The 19,170-nt window shown below is 37.1% G+C and overlaps 1 protein-coding gene across 1 annotated transcript in view; it reads left to right on the top strand.

Annotated features, from left to right (window-relative positions):
- The window catches only part of GRID1 (glutamate ionotropic receptor delta type subunit 1), an 809,472-nt gene that overhangs the window by 546,006 nt on the left and 244,296 nt on the right, over window positions 1–19,170 (top strand). Inside the window, exon 6 of the mRNA XM_049790649.1 lies at window positions 11,681–11,851. Coding sequence (XP_049646606.1) covers window positions 11,681–11,851 — 171 coding nt within the window. The remainder of the gene's footprint in view (window positions 1–11,680; window positions 11,852–19,170) is intronic.

The raw sequence follows: 19,170 nt of genomic DNA, 5'->3' as shown, positions 1-19,170 counted from the left end.
GTTGGATTAGATGGCATTTCCACCAGCAGTGAATAAGAGTTCCTTTCTCTCCACATCCCCACCAGCACTGTTTGTTCTCATTTTTTCTGATGTGTGCCAATCTCTGTAGCGTGAGATGGTACCTCATAGTTGTTTTGATTTGCATCTCCCTGATGATTAGTGATGTGAAACATTTTTTATGTGCCTTTTAGCCATTTGTATTTCTCTTTTGTTAAAGTGTCTGTTCATTTCTTCTCCCCATTTTTTGATGGGATTAGATGTTTTTTTCTTATAAAGTTCTGTCAGTGCCTTGTATATTTTGGATATTAGCCTCTTATCTAATGGGTATTAGGTGAATAGTTTCTCCCACTCAGTTGGTGGCTCTTATATTCTGGGCACTGTTTCCTTTGAGGTGCAGAAAAATCTCAACTTAATATAGTCCCATCTGGTTATTTCTGCTTCCACTTGTTTGGAGAGTGCTGTTTCCTCCTTAAAGATATCTTATAACATAATGTTTCATTCTTTCTTTTGCTTTTCTTTCCTTAACTGTGCTAACTGCATGTGTGTGGTTATAATGTAATAATTTAGATTCCTTTATAGCTATCTAGTAGTTTATTATATGAATTCCAACATTTATCTGATTTTATTTATTCTCATTGTTGTTACTACATCAGAAACCCAAATGAAAACAAGAAACAGCTAAGCCTGACAGTCATGAAAAGCTCTTGTGTATAAATTATGTGATTGCCATTGTCATTATTCTTTTCATAGCCACATGGGCATTTCAGAAACCTTTACTAGTTTTATACAAGTTGTTCAGCCTCTTTGTTGGGTCAGAGATGTCTTTGAAAATTTAATACAGTTTTTGGATTTCCTCCATAGGAAAAACACATATACTTAAAATGACAGCTGCCTACTCTCCACCCCCAACTCATCCAGAAGACCCTGGGTGAAGACACACGTTACCTCTGAATGAAGGCAATCAGATATCATTCTGTTCCTTGCTGTTCTCTAGAAGAAGGACAATTTTGCTTTCAATCAGGGATTTCAGTAATGTGACCTCTGGGAGAACATGAAGATTGTCTTTTTTTTAGAATAAAAAAAATCTTTTCTTTAGTTTTAACTCTTTATATGTACAACAGAGTTCTATAGAGTTTCCCTGAAATTATTTGATATTATGATGCAAAATAAAGATTGTCAAGTTTCAATATGTATTATCAATACCAAATGAAAGCAGGTGCAAAAAAAAAGCAGGTGCATATTATTATTATTCAGTGATATAAAGATCACATTTTGTTGTTTTATAGAAATAATTCTTTCAGGATGCTACAAGGTGCAATATCTTTTTTAACTTAATGACTGTCAAGAAGAACAGTGGTAGGGCGTTTGCCTTGCACACGGCTGACCTAGGATTGACTGTGGTTCAATTCCCCAGCATCCCATATGGTCCCCCAAGCCAGGAGCAATTTCTGAGTGCATATCCAGGAGTAACCCCTGAGCATCACTGGATGTGTGGCAGAAAAGAAAGAAAGAAAGGAAGAAAGAAAGGAAGAAAGAAAGAAAGAAAGAAAGAAAGAAAGAAAGAAAGAAAGAAAGAAAGAAAGAAAGAAAGAAAGAAAGAAAGAAAGAAAGAAAGAGAAAGAGAGAGAGAAAGAAAGAAGAAAGGAAGGAAGGAAAGAGAAAGAAAGAAGGAAGGAAAAAGAAAGGAAGGATGGAGGAAGGAAGGAGGAAGGAAGGAAGGAAGAAAAGAAAAAGAAAGAGAAAAAGAAAGAAAGAAGAAAGAAAGAAAAAGAAAGGAAAGAAAGAAAAAAAAGAAAGTGCAGCCACAAACTTAACTCTCATTGGCTTGTTGGGTAAACAAAGAAGTAGCTTCTACAGTAGATTGATACGATTTAAACAGTCTGGAGAGAGAGCTCAGGAGGTAAAGCATCTTCCTTGCATTTCTCTTGGTTTGATCCTTGGCTCTGCATTATGGCTCTCTGAGCATCATTTAGGAGTGATCCCGACACTGGTTATGGATGTGGTGCTAGAATTATGTGCATAAGAAATCTTTCTTTTTATTTGTTTGTGTAGTGGCCATACCCGGCAATGCTCAGGGGTTACTCCTGGCTCTGCACTCATGAATCACTCATGTAAGTGCTTGGAAGAATATGAGCTTCCAGGTATCAAACTTGCTTTGGCTGCATGCAAAGCAAGCATTCTACCCACTGTAGTATCAACCTGGCCCTGAGTATTGCATTCTAAACAATATATGCTTAATAAAAAAAAAAAAAAGAGTGACACCTGAGGAAAAAAAAAAGAACATGAGATGTTTTATTTTGTACTTGCTTCAGTTATTACAGTATATTTGTTACCAAATTGGTCTTTTATTGAAAAAGGGTCTCTCTGTAGTGTAATTTTGCCATTACTTTATTCTAATTTCTTTAATTGATGGGGCCTTTAGATTGTACATCATAAATTTCTCCAAGGGTGATTTTATTTGGACTACCTTTATAGAAGTGACCAGACAAGAATAGCAACAGAAATAATAAGGTATAACATGCAGATTATTTACTTTCTTGTATGCACAGTTTTGTACTTAATAATACAATTAACATGAAAAAATATAAAAATTATTTTTGACCACAGAGAAATAGTTTATTACTAATATCTTTGGCTATTAATTTATGAAAAGTCAAATGTCAAAAAGTCAAACATAAATTATGATAACACTTTTTTATGTTTATGATACAAATCCTAACATCTTTGGGGTCTCACCAAGCTGAAAGGTAAATTTAATATTAAGTTCTCTGGTTATAGAAGTTAAGTTGAGGTTCAGGAAAGAATATCTAACAAATAAAATGGTAAATATTGGTTAGATAGACTATATGAAACAAAGGCTACTTGGTGTAATAGAAAGGCTGAAAGATAGAATTAAAATACTAGATATTATAGAAAGATGGTAATAGAAAATAAGCATTCAAAAAGTGTAAGAATACTGATTAGCATAATTGTTAACACTGTTAAGAATTCATATCAAAATATCTTATAGAACCAAAAATAATAATTTATATAATATAATTTTCAAGTGTAACATACTATAAATAGGAAAATTAATTTTAGAATCAAAAGAAAACTGGTAAATTATATATTATAATGTGATAAAAATTAATTAAAATATATAATCAGAGTCCAACATAAATTGAGAGTTCAAAGAGCTAAGAATGACCCAAATTCGAGCCCTAGCACCCCCCACACACACACGCATGCGCACACACACACACAAACGCTTAAGGAAGAATGTAAAATAAAGTGTTGTTTTTTCCTATAGTTGTTCCCAACTAAAGTGTGAAACAGAAAAATTGATAGCAAAGCAATGTAAAAAGTTAGAACAGGCAGATGATATCCAAAATAGAACTTGTGTAGCTGTACTAATATCAGACATGACAGACTTCAAGGCAAGATTAGTATTATAAATAGTCTAGATAATAATTCAAAAAGTTAAATTAAGCAATAAATTATAGTTCTAAACTTGTGTTACTAATAAAATCTAAATTTCAATGGAATTTTTGTAAATATCAGCTGAACATAAAGAGATATAGACAACTTTTAGTCATTTGGCTTAAAAATAGATCAGCACCAGAATAATAAATGGATAGAAAACATTTATGCAGCTGACCATAGGATGGGACACTAAGCAAGGTTCAATAAACTGGTAAAGGTCAGCTACATTTTTAAACCACAAGAAATTCATATGAAGATCAACTGAAAAAAAAGTATGTTTGTGAATTTCTGAAAGCATACCTAGTAAGTTATACATGGGCCTAATTAAAGTGGAATTTTAAAAAGAAATTATATATATATATACATGTACATAATAAATTGGTTCAATCAATTTTGGTATAAGTTGATAGTATGAAATAACATCTTTGGGAAAGCCAAACAATATAAAATTCACTGACAAGTCTTCACACTTAAAAATTTGGAAGACAAACAATATAAAATTCACTTACAAGTCTTCACACTTAAAAATTTGAACCTAAAAAAAAATAGAAATGATAAACTCTAACTGATGACCAGAATGACAGTACAGAGGGTAAAACTCTTGCCTTGCACACAGTCTATTCAGGTTCTATGTTTAATAGCTTACGTGGTCCTCTAAGTCCCTCCAGAAGTGATCCTTGAGCACAGAACAGAGTCCAGAGTCCAGAGTAAGCCTTGAGCCTCACTGAATTTGCCTTTAAAAAAAAACAAAACAAAACAAAACAAAAAAAAACGGGCCCAGAGAGATAGCACAGCGGCATTTGCCTTGCAAGCAGCCGATCCAGGACCAAAGGTGGTTGGTTTGAATCCCGGTGTCCCATATGGTCCCCCGTGCCTGCCAGGAGCTATTTCTGAGCAGACAGCCAGGAGTAACTCCTGAGCACCGCCGGGTGTGGCCCCCCAAAAACAACAACAACAACAACAAAAAACAAAAAAGTATAATTAAACAAGAGTATAAATTAAAAGAATAGAAAACTAATGCATAAAAAATATTCAGTCCAATTTCACTCTATAAAAAGTATATACAAAATAGACACACTGCTGGTTTAAAAATAAGAGAGAACAATAAATATTATAACTAAATGATAGCAAATAACTTTAGGTGCACTGGAGAGAGTAGAATAAGTTGAGAGATAGTGTGAATAATATGACAATCAACTGCAAAGTTTAGACAGCATGTCTAAGTTATTAGAAAATGTTACTATGGCAAGGTAGGAAAAGAAAAACTACTATAAAAATAATAACCACTAATCAGTAATAAAAAATATTTCTGCAAAGAAAACTCTAAGCCAGATGGATATATAGGATAGTACCACAAAATACCTTAGGAACTGGTGAATATATGTGTAGCAGACAGTATTAGGAATTAAAAAGTTCTACAAATTAATATGCAAAAATTCACATATGATGGGAGGTACACAACACGGGTTCAAAATGTAAATGTAAATAGTAAGTTTATAAGAAACAACTTTATTAAAATTGGAAAAATGGAAGCTAAACTCCATTAGTTTTTCCCTTTATTCCTATCAGACTAGCAAATATCAGAAACCCTACATTAACAGGACATCTGGAAACAGGAATTTTTAAAAACAATTTATGATTATTGATATACCGTCACCTAGGAAATTTGACATTAACTTGTTAAACTTGTTCTATGTTCTTCTTTCAAGGACTTATTATTTTCAGCACAAATCTTTAGGAAATTATGATGCAAATCCACCAAGACATATATATTTAAACAAAATATATAAGGAAAATGCATATTGAACTTTGCTTATAAACAAAATAATTTAAATGACAATCAACAATAAGATGAATAAATTATAGAAGAATTGGGCCAGAGTGACAGCAAAGTGAATAAAGCACTTATTGTGCCTTGTATGTTATTGACTCAGGTTTATTCCCAGCAGCCCAGAGAGTTCCCCTACTATGACAAGTTTGATCCCTGAGCACCAAGCCAGAGTAAGCCCTGAACACAGCAGATGTATCCCAAAATTTCAGAAAACAATTTTGTCAGAATCATAAAATGCAATAGTGTAGTTATGAAAATGATTATAGAGCTCTATCAGCCACCATAATTGGCCATAAGACAACATTAAACCAGTAAACCTTTGGAATTATTACTAGCTAGACACTGGTGAATATTAAAATTACCTTCCAATTATTAATGCAAAGCACAAAGACTTTACCACTGGAGTGTAAAATTTTTTCTCCTATATTTTTTTCATCAACCTATCTTTAGTTTCCAAATGAGGCATGGGTGCAGAGCATAGTGGAGACCTCAGCCTCTGCTCTAGAAATGGAGGAGAGATAGAAACAAACCAGACATTTCTAACTGGCCACACAAGTCGGGGAAATAAAGACTTATATATTCATAAAAAATAAAACATAATATTTATAAAAAAATCAAGCAACCAATCTTATATCCAAAGTGTTGGATTATAGAGAACTCGTTTACCATCGCAGTCCCCACTCTCCCTAGTCAAAGAGAAAATTCACTCTTTCTTTCTCTTTCCAAAGATAAAAGGGAAAGAAATGAGCTGGACCAAACTCACCCCATCAAGTGTCAATCCCATACATGAAGAGATCTCAAGGTGATTTACAAGAGTCAGCAGCTCAGCCAATAATAACTAGTCTTCTATCCCCATTTGATAGAGATAAATTTCCTCAGCAATCTCCTCCCATAAGTGGCCTATTCCATTCTATATACATAGGAGTCATAGTTAATTTTAAGTAGACTTTTAAGCACTTCTGGGGATTCTTGGGGAGTAAGACAGACATTCTGCTCACCCTGTGGCTGTGGAAAACCTTTAGAAGATAGACTGCAGTGAGAATCTATACAGCCCCCTTGCCATGGAGATGAATCTTGGTTGAGAGGGAAAGTGATTTTGTGAATAACTACAGCTTCTCATTGAGAGGTAGGAATAGAGGTGAATACTTGTTATGAGGCACTTTGGAAGAGGTCAATCTTGGAGCAATAAAGTCAGGAAATAGAATAGGCCACTCATTCAAGGAGATTCCAGTGTAAGTGCTGGGGAAATTTCATAAACTAAACTTAATTTTTTAAAATAAGGGTTCTGAAGCAATTGTACAGAGGATAGGACATGTACCTTGAATGCAGCTTACCTGAATTTGATCCCTGATATCCCCTGTTTCCTCAAGCTAACCAAATGTAATTCCTAAGTGCACTATTAGGAATAACTTTTAAGCAGTGCCTGATGTGGTCCAAAAACAAACAAAAAATAGTTTGGTTAGAAGTGATCATTCTGGACAAGAATGGGGTTCTGATAGGAGAAAAAGTTATATGCATGATTCCCCTTTAGTAACAATTTTGCAAATCAGTCTAAAATAAAAAAGGAAGAGAAAGTGATAGAAGAAAAATGTCTGCCACAGAGAAAGGCAATAGGAGTGGGGAGAGGGGAGGCAGATGGGAAATTGGGGATATTGGTGGTAGGAAGTGTGTACCAGTGAAGGGATGGGTGTTCTATATTTAATGACTGAAACTCAACTATGAACAACTTTGTAACTGGCATCTCAAGCTGATTCAATTAAAGAATTTATTTATAAAAATAAACCAAACAAAAATGTCAAAGAATATCAGATTTATTTTGAGATTGCATATTTCAGTGAGCAATTGTATATGATGTGCGGTTGTTTCTTGATGATGTTTTGCTAACTTCTTTAATGTCAGGGGGTTAGAAGCATATATAAGCAAATTCTGCTCATGAATAGCACTGTCTGAAATTATTGCTCCACTGGGACAAAAGGAACATTCATTATCCAAATGAATGTCTTAGTTGACTGCTTGGATCTATCTCTCATGCAACTGGACTCCTCAAAGATCTTCAGAGGATGACTTGGTATGCAGTCGGAGGCAATTTCTGATAGCAGTGAGCTGTGAATTAGAATATCTCTATGGGTGTTCATGTAACACTGTAGGAACCAAAAGGGACCAACAAAACAGGAGAATGTTTGGCCAGAAAGTGCTATAATTGACGGACTTACAGGCTCAGAATTCTGCTGTGGGAAGGATATAACCCTGGGAAAAGAGAGGTTTTCCATTTTCACTCTGTAAAGGGTCCAAAGAATTACTTTGCAGTCTTCAATTCTAATCATGTTGTACCGTACATTACAATGGGCCTCAACCTATGGGAAACTGGTTAGGAAGGTGCTTTGAACAAATGAATGAACAAGAATTAAGTCATGAGAATGAGGAAGTTTTGCTGACAGATACACAGAAGGTATATGGCAGCTAATGGGTGGGGGACTTCCAAGCTGTCAGAAGTCTTGGGTGGACAAAATTTCAAAAGAACATTGTGGAGTCTAGAGCTGCTGGAGGAAGGACTAAGATACGACTGCAGGTTGCCAGAGAAGTGCTGATTGCCCTTCCCATTAAATCATTATTTTTCTCAGTAAGTCAGATTTCCAATATTTGACTTCATGACAATGAGACATTCTTCTCTCTCAGTCTGCCTCCAGGAAGCTGAGAAATGGGATGTGCTTTAATAAAAGAGTTTTGTGGCAAGATGTCTTACATATGGTAGGTAGTTGAGATTGTAGTCTCAGTTCTTAACTGTCCTAATAGCAAAAATTCTGCCACAAGCAGGTAAGAGCTAGCGGAGCACATTTCCTTGAGCTCTGCTAGGATCTTACCCAATTCATATGCTAGTTCTAAGATGTGAACATCTTAAATTTCTCTATCTTTGTACTCTCTTAGATTCCATTATCCCCTAAAGAGACATTTTGCCTGAAATGCAAAGCTCAACCTAGATTTAATGAGTAATAGAAATTTATCATTTGAACATTTTTATAGATTATAATGAATAGACATTGTTATCTTTATTTTTATTGTATTTATTTTTCAATTTTAAATTTTTTTGAAACCATTGTGATTTACAAAGTCCTTCATAGTATAGTTTCAGATATACAATGATTTAGAGCCAATCCCACCACTAGAGTCCACTTGCTACCACCAATGTTCCCCTGATGCATCCCCACCCCATCCCAGTCCTCAATACTCCCAGTATAACAGGATTACCATATTTACCCGTGTATAAGACGACTTTTGAAACAAAAAAAAAGTCAACCGAAAATCGGGGGTCCTCTTATATGCCGAGTATATCCCGAAAAATGTTTCAATATGCTGCTAAACGAAAATTGTCTGAATATTACCACAAAACAAATTTTCCAACTCAATCCAGCACCAATCACTGCCAGGCTGCTCGGACCGCCTCTCTAACTCAGCCAATCCAAGCAGGCTTTTTATGCATGCAAATTAGACAATGTTATGGACCTGAATCTACACTGTCAAAAGCCTGCTCAGATTGGCCAGAGTCAGAGAGGAAGTCTATTACAGTAGAACCTTTGAACCTTTGCTTGTTGTGATTGGCTCACTGTGGTACATACAGTTGCAGCACAGGAACGTTCTGTCTGATACAGCGAATATAGCCCTAAACCTATGTTTTAACTGCAAAATTAGGGGGACGTCTTATACACCCAGTTGTTATACGCCGGCAAATATAGTAGGTTTAGATTGTTAATGTTTGGGTCTCTTGATTCCATTGTTTTTGCCTTTGGCTTGGATATTTAGTTCTGTTTTAACACTACCAATGCACTTGAAACCACTTGGTCCCTGGCCCACATCCTTTCATATTTGTGTTTCTCCTCTTCCACTCTCTCTCTTTCCATCTCCTCACTATACTCTGGAGCCAATGTTGTTTGAAACAAGATTAAATCCTTGAAGAGTGTTGTCTGTATTTGAATAGGGATTGCATTATTTTTTTTTAAAAGAGAGGCGCTCTAAACTTCTTACATTCTCCAGATCTAGCGTGTGGTTTCAGCCAGCTGGTCTTCACACTCATATCAGGTTCCTAATTCAGTCCCTGAAATAATTTGGTTATCCTTAAACATTTTCTGTCTCAAAGTAGTTTTTGAAATGTTAATTACTTATTTCTAACCCCTTTGATTAATTCGCACCAACTTTTTGTCTGAAAGCTAAAATGCCATCTTAAAGAGGATGATTAAAATTTCCCTGCTTGCCTCTCTGCTTCTTTAAAATTGTTTCATGTGTGCTTCCGATTTTTGAAGATTCTGTGTTGCTCCCAAACATTGAGTAATTTGATGCCTCTGAGGGAAAAGGAAAAGGGAGGTAGGACAGAAACGGAGGTGTAGGGAGGACAATTTGGCGATGGGAATCCCCCCTGATTTTATGTAAATATGTACCTAAAATATTATTGTCAACAATATGTAAGCCACTATGATCAAAATAAAAATTTATATTAAAAAATCCTCTTTTTATATAGCTGTCAGAGGTTTTTTAATAATGTAAAACCTTTGTGCCTAAAACCTTTCAAAGGGCACTCTTTCCCTTAGTATGGGTATTCTAGTACACTTAATGATCTTCGCCTACCAATTTGTGTTCCTAAATACGTTGTTACTGCTGCCTTTGGTATATGTTTCTTTCCTCACCTCTCCTCTTGATCTCCTGTAGAAAAGATCAACTTCCCTTCCTCTCAGGGTATTTCATATACCCTCTAGCTTCTACAAGGAGCAGATGCCACAGGCTGCATTCTGCTACCCTCACCTTTAGTTCTACCTCAGTTTAAGTACTTCATAAAAAACATATCCTAGGAAGTGTTTCACTGTGGCTTTCATCTTTCCATTCTATTAGCTTTCTAAGGCTATTTCCATGCATGAGTGTTCATTTTAGATGGAATAAAATTAGGATCTACTTCATAAAATGCTTATGATTATTGTGAGAACCAAATACAATATGGATATAAAGCGCTTAGAACGTGATCTAATATGGCTAGCACAGTGGGTATCCTTACTCCTAGGCCTCTTTATTATATCAGTCATCATATTTGTCCTATGATGACCTGGAGTTTCATTGAGATTAGGTCTGATTCACTCCTTGTATTTCCCATCTCAGATTCCATCATCTCCTAAATAAACATAACAAACTTAGCACTTGTCAAACTACAGAGATGATAGTCAATGGATTGTAAAATTAATAAGTGAATGAATCTTTGTGTATGTTTTCTAAATTCAAGTGTAAAAATTTTTTTGCCTCCAAACTCATGCTGTGGAAGCCCAGGGTCTTCACCTTCTTGTATAGTCTTGAATAATTTTTCATCATTCTTGTCTACTTAGGCAGCAGTTCAGTAGAAGGGCTTGAAAATATGATGCTCCTTGGACACTGTGGTGCTGGAGTTTTAGTTGGACAACCCCAACAGTGTTTGGAAGCTCTCAGGACCATACATAGTGGAACTTGGGGGTCTTCAGGGCTTTGATTTGATACTTCGGGTATTATGTGGTGCCAGGAATGGAAGCCAGGTTAGATACATTTACCCTAACCACTGTACTATCTTCTGGCTCCAGATATAAAATTTAATTTATAAAGTGAACCTAATTTTATAAAGTCGGAGAAGACTTATTAGAGAAAATTTCATTTTGTTTAACTGTTCAAAGAAACAGAAATTATCAACGAATTATCAGTTAAACTAGATTATTTAGACAGATTTCCTTGAATAAGCCAGATAGATAGCTTTCAATAGCCTTTATTTTTATTTTATTTGTACTTAGTACCTAAAATATTAGATAGAACTGGTTTTTAAGAACTTGAGCAATAATGTAGCTTAGTACCTAGAATATTAGATAGAACTGGTTTTTAAGAACTTGAGCAATAATGCAGCTGGTTAGGTGCTTGCCCTGCTTGTTGTCAACCCAGATTCAATTCCTACATGGTCTGCCAAGTTCAACCAGCAGTGATCCCTGACTTCAGAACCAGGAGTAAGCCTTCAGCACCACAAAAAAAAAAACAACAAAAAAAAACAACAAAACAAAACAAAACAAAAACAACAACAAAAAAAACAATCAAAAAGGCAATAATAAAAAAAAGATCTTGACTTCTTATGTTAATGTATTTAGCTGGCAGCATTCTTTTCTGATCTTCATTAAAGATGTTGAATAATCTGTTTTCATCATCTGGTTATTAGCAAATATTATTGTAAATAAGCATCTAATGAACTATTTTTACTGGGCCTTAACATTAATCATTCAGATTATTAACTTTGATATCTTCTTATAAGTCTTTTGAAAACATAAGTATTCATAGATTTCATTGATCTAGGTTATCTCCTGGTTACTAATCTAATCATGGGTCTGGTTAACTTCCTAGGAAATCAGTGATCCAGAGATCTTGGATCTGGTTCATAGTGCCCTTGGCAGGATGACTGTGGTCCGACAGATATTTCCATCTGCAAAGGACAACCAGAAGTGCATGAGGAACAACCACCGCATCTCCTCCCTGCTCTGCGACCCCCAGGAAGGATACCTCCAGATGCTGCAGGTCAGTGCTCACCTGATATCCCTCCAGATGGAAATCTCACCCATGCCCTTAACTTGCCACAGGCAGTTAAATGCTTCAAATCCAGCTGAGCCCTGCTATTTCATTAGTAGACTTTTATTAGTAGAAGCTTGTCATTTGCTGAAATTGAAACCAGTCTACTGGACAGTACCTCTAAGCAGATTATTAGGTAACAGACAAGGCATATTATTTCACTGAGATCATCTTATATCCAACAGTTGCTTAGTGAGTAAAGATCTTCCTGTTTCTCTACCTCTGTGAGTGTGTGTATTGCTTGTTTGGAATGGCTTCATCTGGTAGGGTAGTAGATGGAGTCTTATTGTAGGGCATCATATTTTTAGCTTGAAAGATATCTTTTAATATGGACATGACTTTTGGGAAATAACTGAGGATTCAGCACATCTACTTAGTTCCAATCTTAGGTCAAAAATACAGTGTCAAATTCCTGCCTGGAGAGGGAGGAAAGACAAGAGATCACTGACCCTACCTGCTACATTCCTTTCAAGCCAGATGTTTGATGTGTTTATGCTTAGTTCTGAAATTCCCTTGGCATAAGTGCTCATTTGTCATGGAGCCTGAAAAATAGGACTATAATGCCTATTGTAAATTATTTCCTTTCTAGGGGCCGGGCGGTGGCGCTAAAGGTAAGGTGCCTGCCTTGCCTGTGCTAGCCTTGGACGGACCGAGGTTCGATCCCCCGGTGTCCCATATGGTCCCCCAAGCCAGGAGCAACTTCTGAGCACATAGCCAGGAGTAACCCCTGAGCGTTACCGGGTGTGGCCCAAAAACAAAAAAAACAAAACAAAACAAAACAAAAAATTATTTCCTTTCTAGATGTTAGTATTAATAATGAATCAGGGTTGAGACTTGACTGTAAGCATCCACTTCTTCATTAGAGATATCATGCATGGGGAACCTTTCATTTAATATTTGGTAGAAGCCAAATGTAAGAAGGAAATTTCATGTGAAATTTTCACTGTGAAAACCATGAATCTGAAATTGGATATATTTACCATTTAATATTTGAAATTAATTATACCTCCCTTTTCAACCACCTAGCCAGGAATGAGAATAAAAAATCAAGAATTCAGGACAGCGATGGGCTTTATTTAACATCCTTACATTAGTATCACCTCAAGACATTTTGATACCACATTACCAGGGATATATATTTTTTGGGTAGGAAGATTATTAGAATCACTGGAGTGAGTTGAATTTATATTTAGTTTGCAAAGCACAAGGCAGTATATAATCATATTTGGGTGACTGCATAGAAAAAACTTTATTAAAAGTTGGTTAAGTTGGGGCCGGAGAGATAGCACAGCGATAAAGCATTTGCCTTGCATGCAGAAGGACGGTGGGTCAATTCCTGGCATCCCATATGGTCCCCCATGCCTGCCAGGGGCAATTTCTGAGTGTAGAGCCAGCAGTAACCCCTGAGCGCTGCTGGGTGTGACCCAAAACCAAAAGAAAAAAAAAGTTGGTTAAGTTATAAATAAATATTGATTGGTGAGGAAATACAAAAGATGCCATGAGTATAGATGAAACAAGTTCCACTCACCTCTTGCCTACTGTTTCAGGTAACCATTAAATTATCTTGGGATAGAAAGCATTTCTCAGGTGATGAATAGAGTGTACCAAAAACCTCTTCAAAATTGAGAACCTGGAATTGATAAATTTGGGGTGAAAGTTCTTGATATAAGATTTTTAAGGATAATTTTTATTGTAACCAAAGTGAATTATGAATCTTTTACAGTAATATCTAAGGTACATAATGACAATGAATCAGGGCCATTGCCACTACCAGTGTGGGAATAAAATAAAATAAAATATTTTAAATTTCTGATTCTTTTGTTTCTCTATTCTGTAATTAGGAAGAAGAATGGAGAATAAAGTTAAGTCACATTTTTATCTGTTTGTCATTCTTACTCTCCTAGAGAATGATGGTATGTCTCCAGCACTGTTAGTCCATTCCCGTATTACATACCTCGGCAGGTGGGAGAGGAGAAGCCCTTCACTTTATGTGGTGCGAGATCCTGGGAGAGCCTAATTTCCTGGAAAGTTTCCTGAATTTTCCTATCTTGAGATCTTATTTTCATTTCTAAATATGTACTACTATTGCCTTGCCCTCCTATATTATATATACATATATATTTTTTCCCATCCATTTTTCTCCAGGTCTTCCTTAGTCAAACCATTTTTCTTTATCATTGAAGATACCCTTACTTTTTCATAGATGTGTGCTAGGGAGAGGGGTAAAAACTTCTTGTTAAGACCTGTGGTTACGCACTTGGACTAAAAGATGCAGGTAGGCTCATAGCAAACATGCTGATGCAAAGAATATGTCCTGGAGGGTAAACTAGATAGGGAGATTGATGTAACTGATGGGAATCCAGTACAGCAACCCAAATGACACACATTTTAAAGAGGATAAGCAAAAGCCATATTTTAGTGGTGTGTGATTTGGTACCAACTATTGTCAATGCAGTATCTTCCCTAAATACCTGATCTTTCCACTTCCGTGTGTTCTCACTGAGAATAGCATTATGTAGAGAGCAATATTTGAGAGATATGTATCAGGCTTATTTTAGAAGTAGTAGTAACTACAGTAGACATAGTAATAGTAGTAGGAGTAGAGATAAAGGTAGTAGCAATAATAATGACCAAAGTAGCAAAATCTGTAGCAACAGTAGAAATATCTATATTAGAAATAGATGTCATGGTAGTAGTAGCAATCATAGTAGCATCAGTAGTAGTACCAGTAGAAACCATTTTAACTGAAGAAGCAGTTGCAGAAGGCATAACAGTTGTCATTGTACTATCAACAGTAGTAGCAGTACCAGTAACAATAGTATAAAAGTAGTAGTAACAGTACTACTGGAAGAAGCAGTAATAGTAGTTGCCATGGGAGTAGCAACATCACAGGAGCCAGTTTTCTGGCTTAACATATCAATAACCTTGTTGATAACTAGTTACTGAATTATTGGTGTTACCACGTGCCTCATTTTCCACTTCTATAGACTGAGGATTAGACTAGTACCTGTCCTTTTAAAGTTATAATTAACGTCAAATGAAACAGATAGAAAGCATTTAGATAGCAAGGCTGATCTTGTGACGGTGACATTATTAGGAGCTTTTCAGGTATGTTCTGGGTTTTTATGTTCATGTTCATAAATGAAAATAATCATGGTGTTCTGAGCATGCTCTTTAAAGCAGCAGGTGGGAGAGCATTTCCCAACTGTCTAGACCTTTATCACATGCTTCATGAACCACTTACTATCTTAGTATTGACATAGGCACTCAATTAGACCTGCCTCATATGACATATGAGAGGCCTTGATCTGAGACCCACTTAGCTAATTGGAGAACCTCAATAAAGAGGGATAGGGTTGGTTTGTTAAGAGTGCAGGTCTTATATGACTGAAACACAACAATCATGTTTGTAACCAAGGTGTTTAAATAAAAGATATTATTTAAAAAAAGAAATAAAACATATAAAAAGAGTGCAGGTCTTGGGGACAGAACAGTGGCTCAGTGGTAGGGTGTTTGCCTTGCACGTGGCTGATCTAGGACGAACAGCCGTTTGATCCTCTGGCATTCCATATGGTCCCCCAAGCCAGGAGTGATTTCTGAGCACATAGTAATCCCTGAGTGTCACTGGGAGTGGCCCAAAAACAAAAAAAGAATGCAGGTCTTGTGGGAAGGTTTCACTGATGAAGAGGGTATTCTTTTTATGACTGAAACCCAATTACAATCATGTATGTAGCCATGGTGCTTAAAAAAAGAAAAAATAAAGAATGCAGGTCTTAAAACTTAAAACTGTTTCAAAGCCTCTTTATATATCCATAAATAAATGACTTTATTAAAGGAATTTCTTTTTTTGGGGGGTGATGCTCAGGGATTACTCCTGGCTCTGTGCTCAGAAATCACTCCTGGCTTAGGGGACCATAAGACATGCTGGGGGATCTAATTGTGGTCCCTCCTAGGTCAGCCTCGTGCAAGGCAAATGCCCTACCACTGTGACATTGCTCTGGCCCTTAAAGGAATTTATTTATTCCTATCTCCATTCATTGCATCTACTCCTCTGTAAAGGGATATGAGAAGAAGAAAATGTGAATTTATTTAGTCATTCTATCGCCCCCCCCAACCATTTGGAAGCTTGTAGATTCATCTCATTTACAAGTGATTCCTCCCAAGTCTCCTCAGCAGCTATTACCACTTCTTTTTTTTCTTAATGACAATATAGAAGGCAAACTAATTTCTACTAGCCTCTAGCTGTGAGATTTATCGAGGAGACTAACATGCTTAGAACAACCAACCCAAGAAAAAATATTTATGTCATGGATTATTAACTTTGTCTTGATGAAATTAATGAAAATCCTTTTCAAAATGGAGCTCTCAAGCCCAATTTTAGTTTCTCCCTCAGATAGATGCTCTTGGGATGATAATTCTGGCTTAGCCATTTTCACAAGTACTATGAAGAACAGATATATTTTACAAGATCATCCATCTTTCAACTTCTCCACTGAGCTGGCCTCCGAAACTCCATCTTCTTCTATTGGGCCCCTGGTTGGAGCTTTCTGTGCTCTGTAACCAACAAAGCACTATAATAGCAAATCAATTTGGTTCCTATTTAGTCCAGAGAAAATCTCTTAGAAGAAAAATACCTAAGTAAGTGGTTTCTTAGTGGTTCAAAAGTCAGTGTGCAGTGGTGCTGTATATTTGTCTTACAAAGCACCGTCTTATTTGGGTGTTTCTCCTTGTTTTCTTGACAAGTTAGTTTAGAGCTTGTCTGACTCAGCCAGTAATAAAAGTGATAACCAGTCCCTAAGAATCCTGAGACTTTGCTAAGATTTCACAAGGAAGATTGCTCAGAGGAGACTCTCATACATACCTAGTGACTTCAGGGCTGCAATCTAAGTAATAGACATACTGTCATATTACTGCCTTATTTAGATTCAAATGTACTTCCAAAATAGAAGGTGTGGGTGAGGTTCATGATATAAACCCTGTTATCTGGTCACAATGAAGTTTAATCCTTCAACAAAGCTAGAGGAGGGAATGTGGTATTAATCTCCAGTACCTCACTCAGGTGAATTTTTATTTTTATTGAGTCCATTGTGAATTACAAGTCCTTCATAGTTGTATTTCAGACATATAGCAACAGTGAATTAGGGCCATTCCCACCACCAGTGTTGACATCCCTCTACCAGAGTTCCCAGCATGCATTTTATAGCTTTGTTCTTAACCTCTGGGTCTACCAGTATAACAGGTCCATTTTCTGTTTAGTTTGATATAGTTTGAGTTTCTTGATACTATTTTTGTTGGCTTTGACTTGGGTACTTAGTTCTAATAATTTTTTTTTACCCAATGCAACTTGGCCCCTGGACCCTGTCCACTTTTCTTTTCTCAATTTGTAGATATAGAAATATGAGGTAAAACAAAGTGATTCATGGTCTAAGGTTCTATGAAAAAGGTGGGAGCCCCTATCTAGAAGATATAAATAAAATTAAAAATTAAAAAAAATTGGGTAACTATTTTTCTTCCTTTAGTGCAGTGGTCAGCAACCTTTTTTTTTTCAACTGAGCCAAATCTCACCAAAACCATGATTGAAATTTATTTTGAGAGCCACACAGGGCACGCACTGACAGAGGCTAGGAGCAGAGTCCTGACTCCTGGAGCGGCCACTTGGCACAGAAAAGAGCCAAATTAAAAGTGTAAAGAGCCACATGTGGCTTGCAAGCCGCAGGTTGCTGACCACTGCTTTAGTGCCATTTATAGTTGTTGATGGTTTGATGCATGGAAGGACTCCTTTCCCCACTCCTCCATGAAGATTGAACATTTCATAGAATATTTCAATTACATAGCACTAGTCTTTAGGGTTTTGTGTTGTCTTTCAGGGCTGCATGCTGTTTTGGTCATTCTTCAGGTTTTATATTTTTCCCTGGAGCAACATTGTGCCTCTTTACCCCTAGACTCCTTAAGTATCTCTTCTACTGGTTTCTTTAACTAAGACCAAGATGGATAGTTATCAACCAAGGTGGGAATATAAGATCCTTGGCACCTTTTCAACCATTGTCACAGGTGGTCTCCTCCTGGCCTCTCATGCATTTCCAGCTGCAGGTGTGTGTCTGAAGCCCAGAATTCCTTGGATTTGCACAAATGGCCTACTTCTCCCTTTAGCCTCCCTGGGGTGAGGGGTGAGTCTTATTCCCATATATCCATCCTTTTTCCTCCTGATCTCTGCTTTCAGTAGCTTCCCCTTCCGTTTTCCGTGATGTCCTCTCTCTGGACAGGTAGGTTGGTGACAGTTTGGCAGTAAGGCCTTTCCTAGGGATATATTTCTCAAGCCTTGACATCTGGGTGTCAGCTTGTCCCCCAGCTGGACCCTCTGCCCTCTACTCTGTCTGAGTTTGCTGGATGAGCAGAGCCTGTCTGAGGAACTAGTCAAAGGTCAGTTCTCAATGTTTCCCTCTGTCAGTTCTTCCCGAAAAGTCCACTTGACTTGATTAATGATGGAGGGAAATGGGAGCAGAGACTCTTGAGAAGCCGGGAGGAAATGCAGCCTCTCTTAATGAAAACATTTTCCTTGTTTTTAACTTTGGTGTTGGTTGATAACGGTTTGCTGGCAAGGTGCAGTGTGACTGACTGCAAGACTCTGACCCCAGTCTTTCATCTTCATTTGCATTCAAGGATGATTCTCACCATGCTAATGTGGTCGTGCAACAATTCCTAGAAGCCCTTGAGTAGAACAGAGGCAAAACTAAAGCCCTCCTAACTCTACTTTCTTATTCTTAGACTTATGACAGAGCACTGGGAGAATTGACAATCAGCTGCAGGGTAGGATCATGGTCTATGGTGCTTATATCATACCGGAGGCAAAGCAGCAATACTGAGAAGCTCAGCACATTTTACAAGGGGGCTTCTATTTGCCTTGCTCCTTGTAGGTGTACCTATCTGAGACCCTGGATTTAGGTGTAGCTACCTGAGACCCACCCATTTCTGGGAGGGGTCTTGGGAACTGAATATTAGGTGTAACCTTACCTGCAAGACCCCGCCTATTCCTGGGAGGGGTCTTGGAATAGGTATATAAACCTTTGAGCCAGGGGATTAGGGGCTTTCGGCCCTGCTGAGCTCTCTGGCTTCTGGGTCTCTGCCTCTTTTGGTCTTGGACCAAGATGGAGGCCAAAGGGAAGATGGCTGAAAGGGTTAAGATGCAGGGCTAGCGAAGTATGGCTGTGCTTGAAAGGTTATGAGATAGGCTACACACATGTGGTGGATAGGGCATGAATAAAGCTGAT

Source organism: Suncus etruscus, chromosome 17 (assembly GCF_024139225.1).
Source record: "Suncus etruscus isolate mSunEtr1 chromosome 17, mSunEtr1.pri.cur, whole genome shotgun sequence".
Taxonomy (NCBI): Eukaryota; Metazoa; Chordata; class Mammalia; order Eulipotyphla; family Soricidae; genus Suncus; species Suncus etruscus.
The sequence above is the reverse complement of the archived record's forward strand: the minus strand, read 5'-3'. Positions and strand labels throughout refer to the sequence as shown.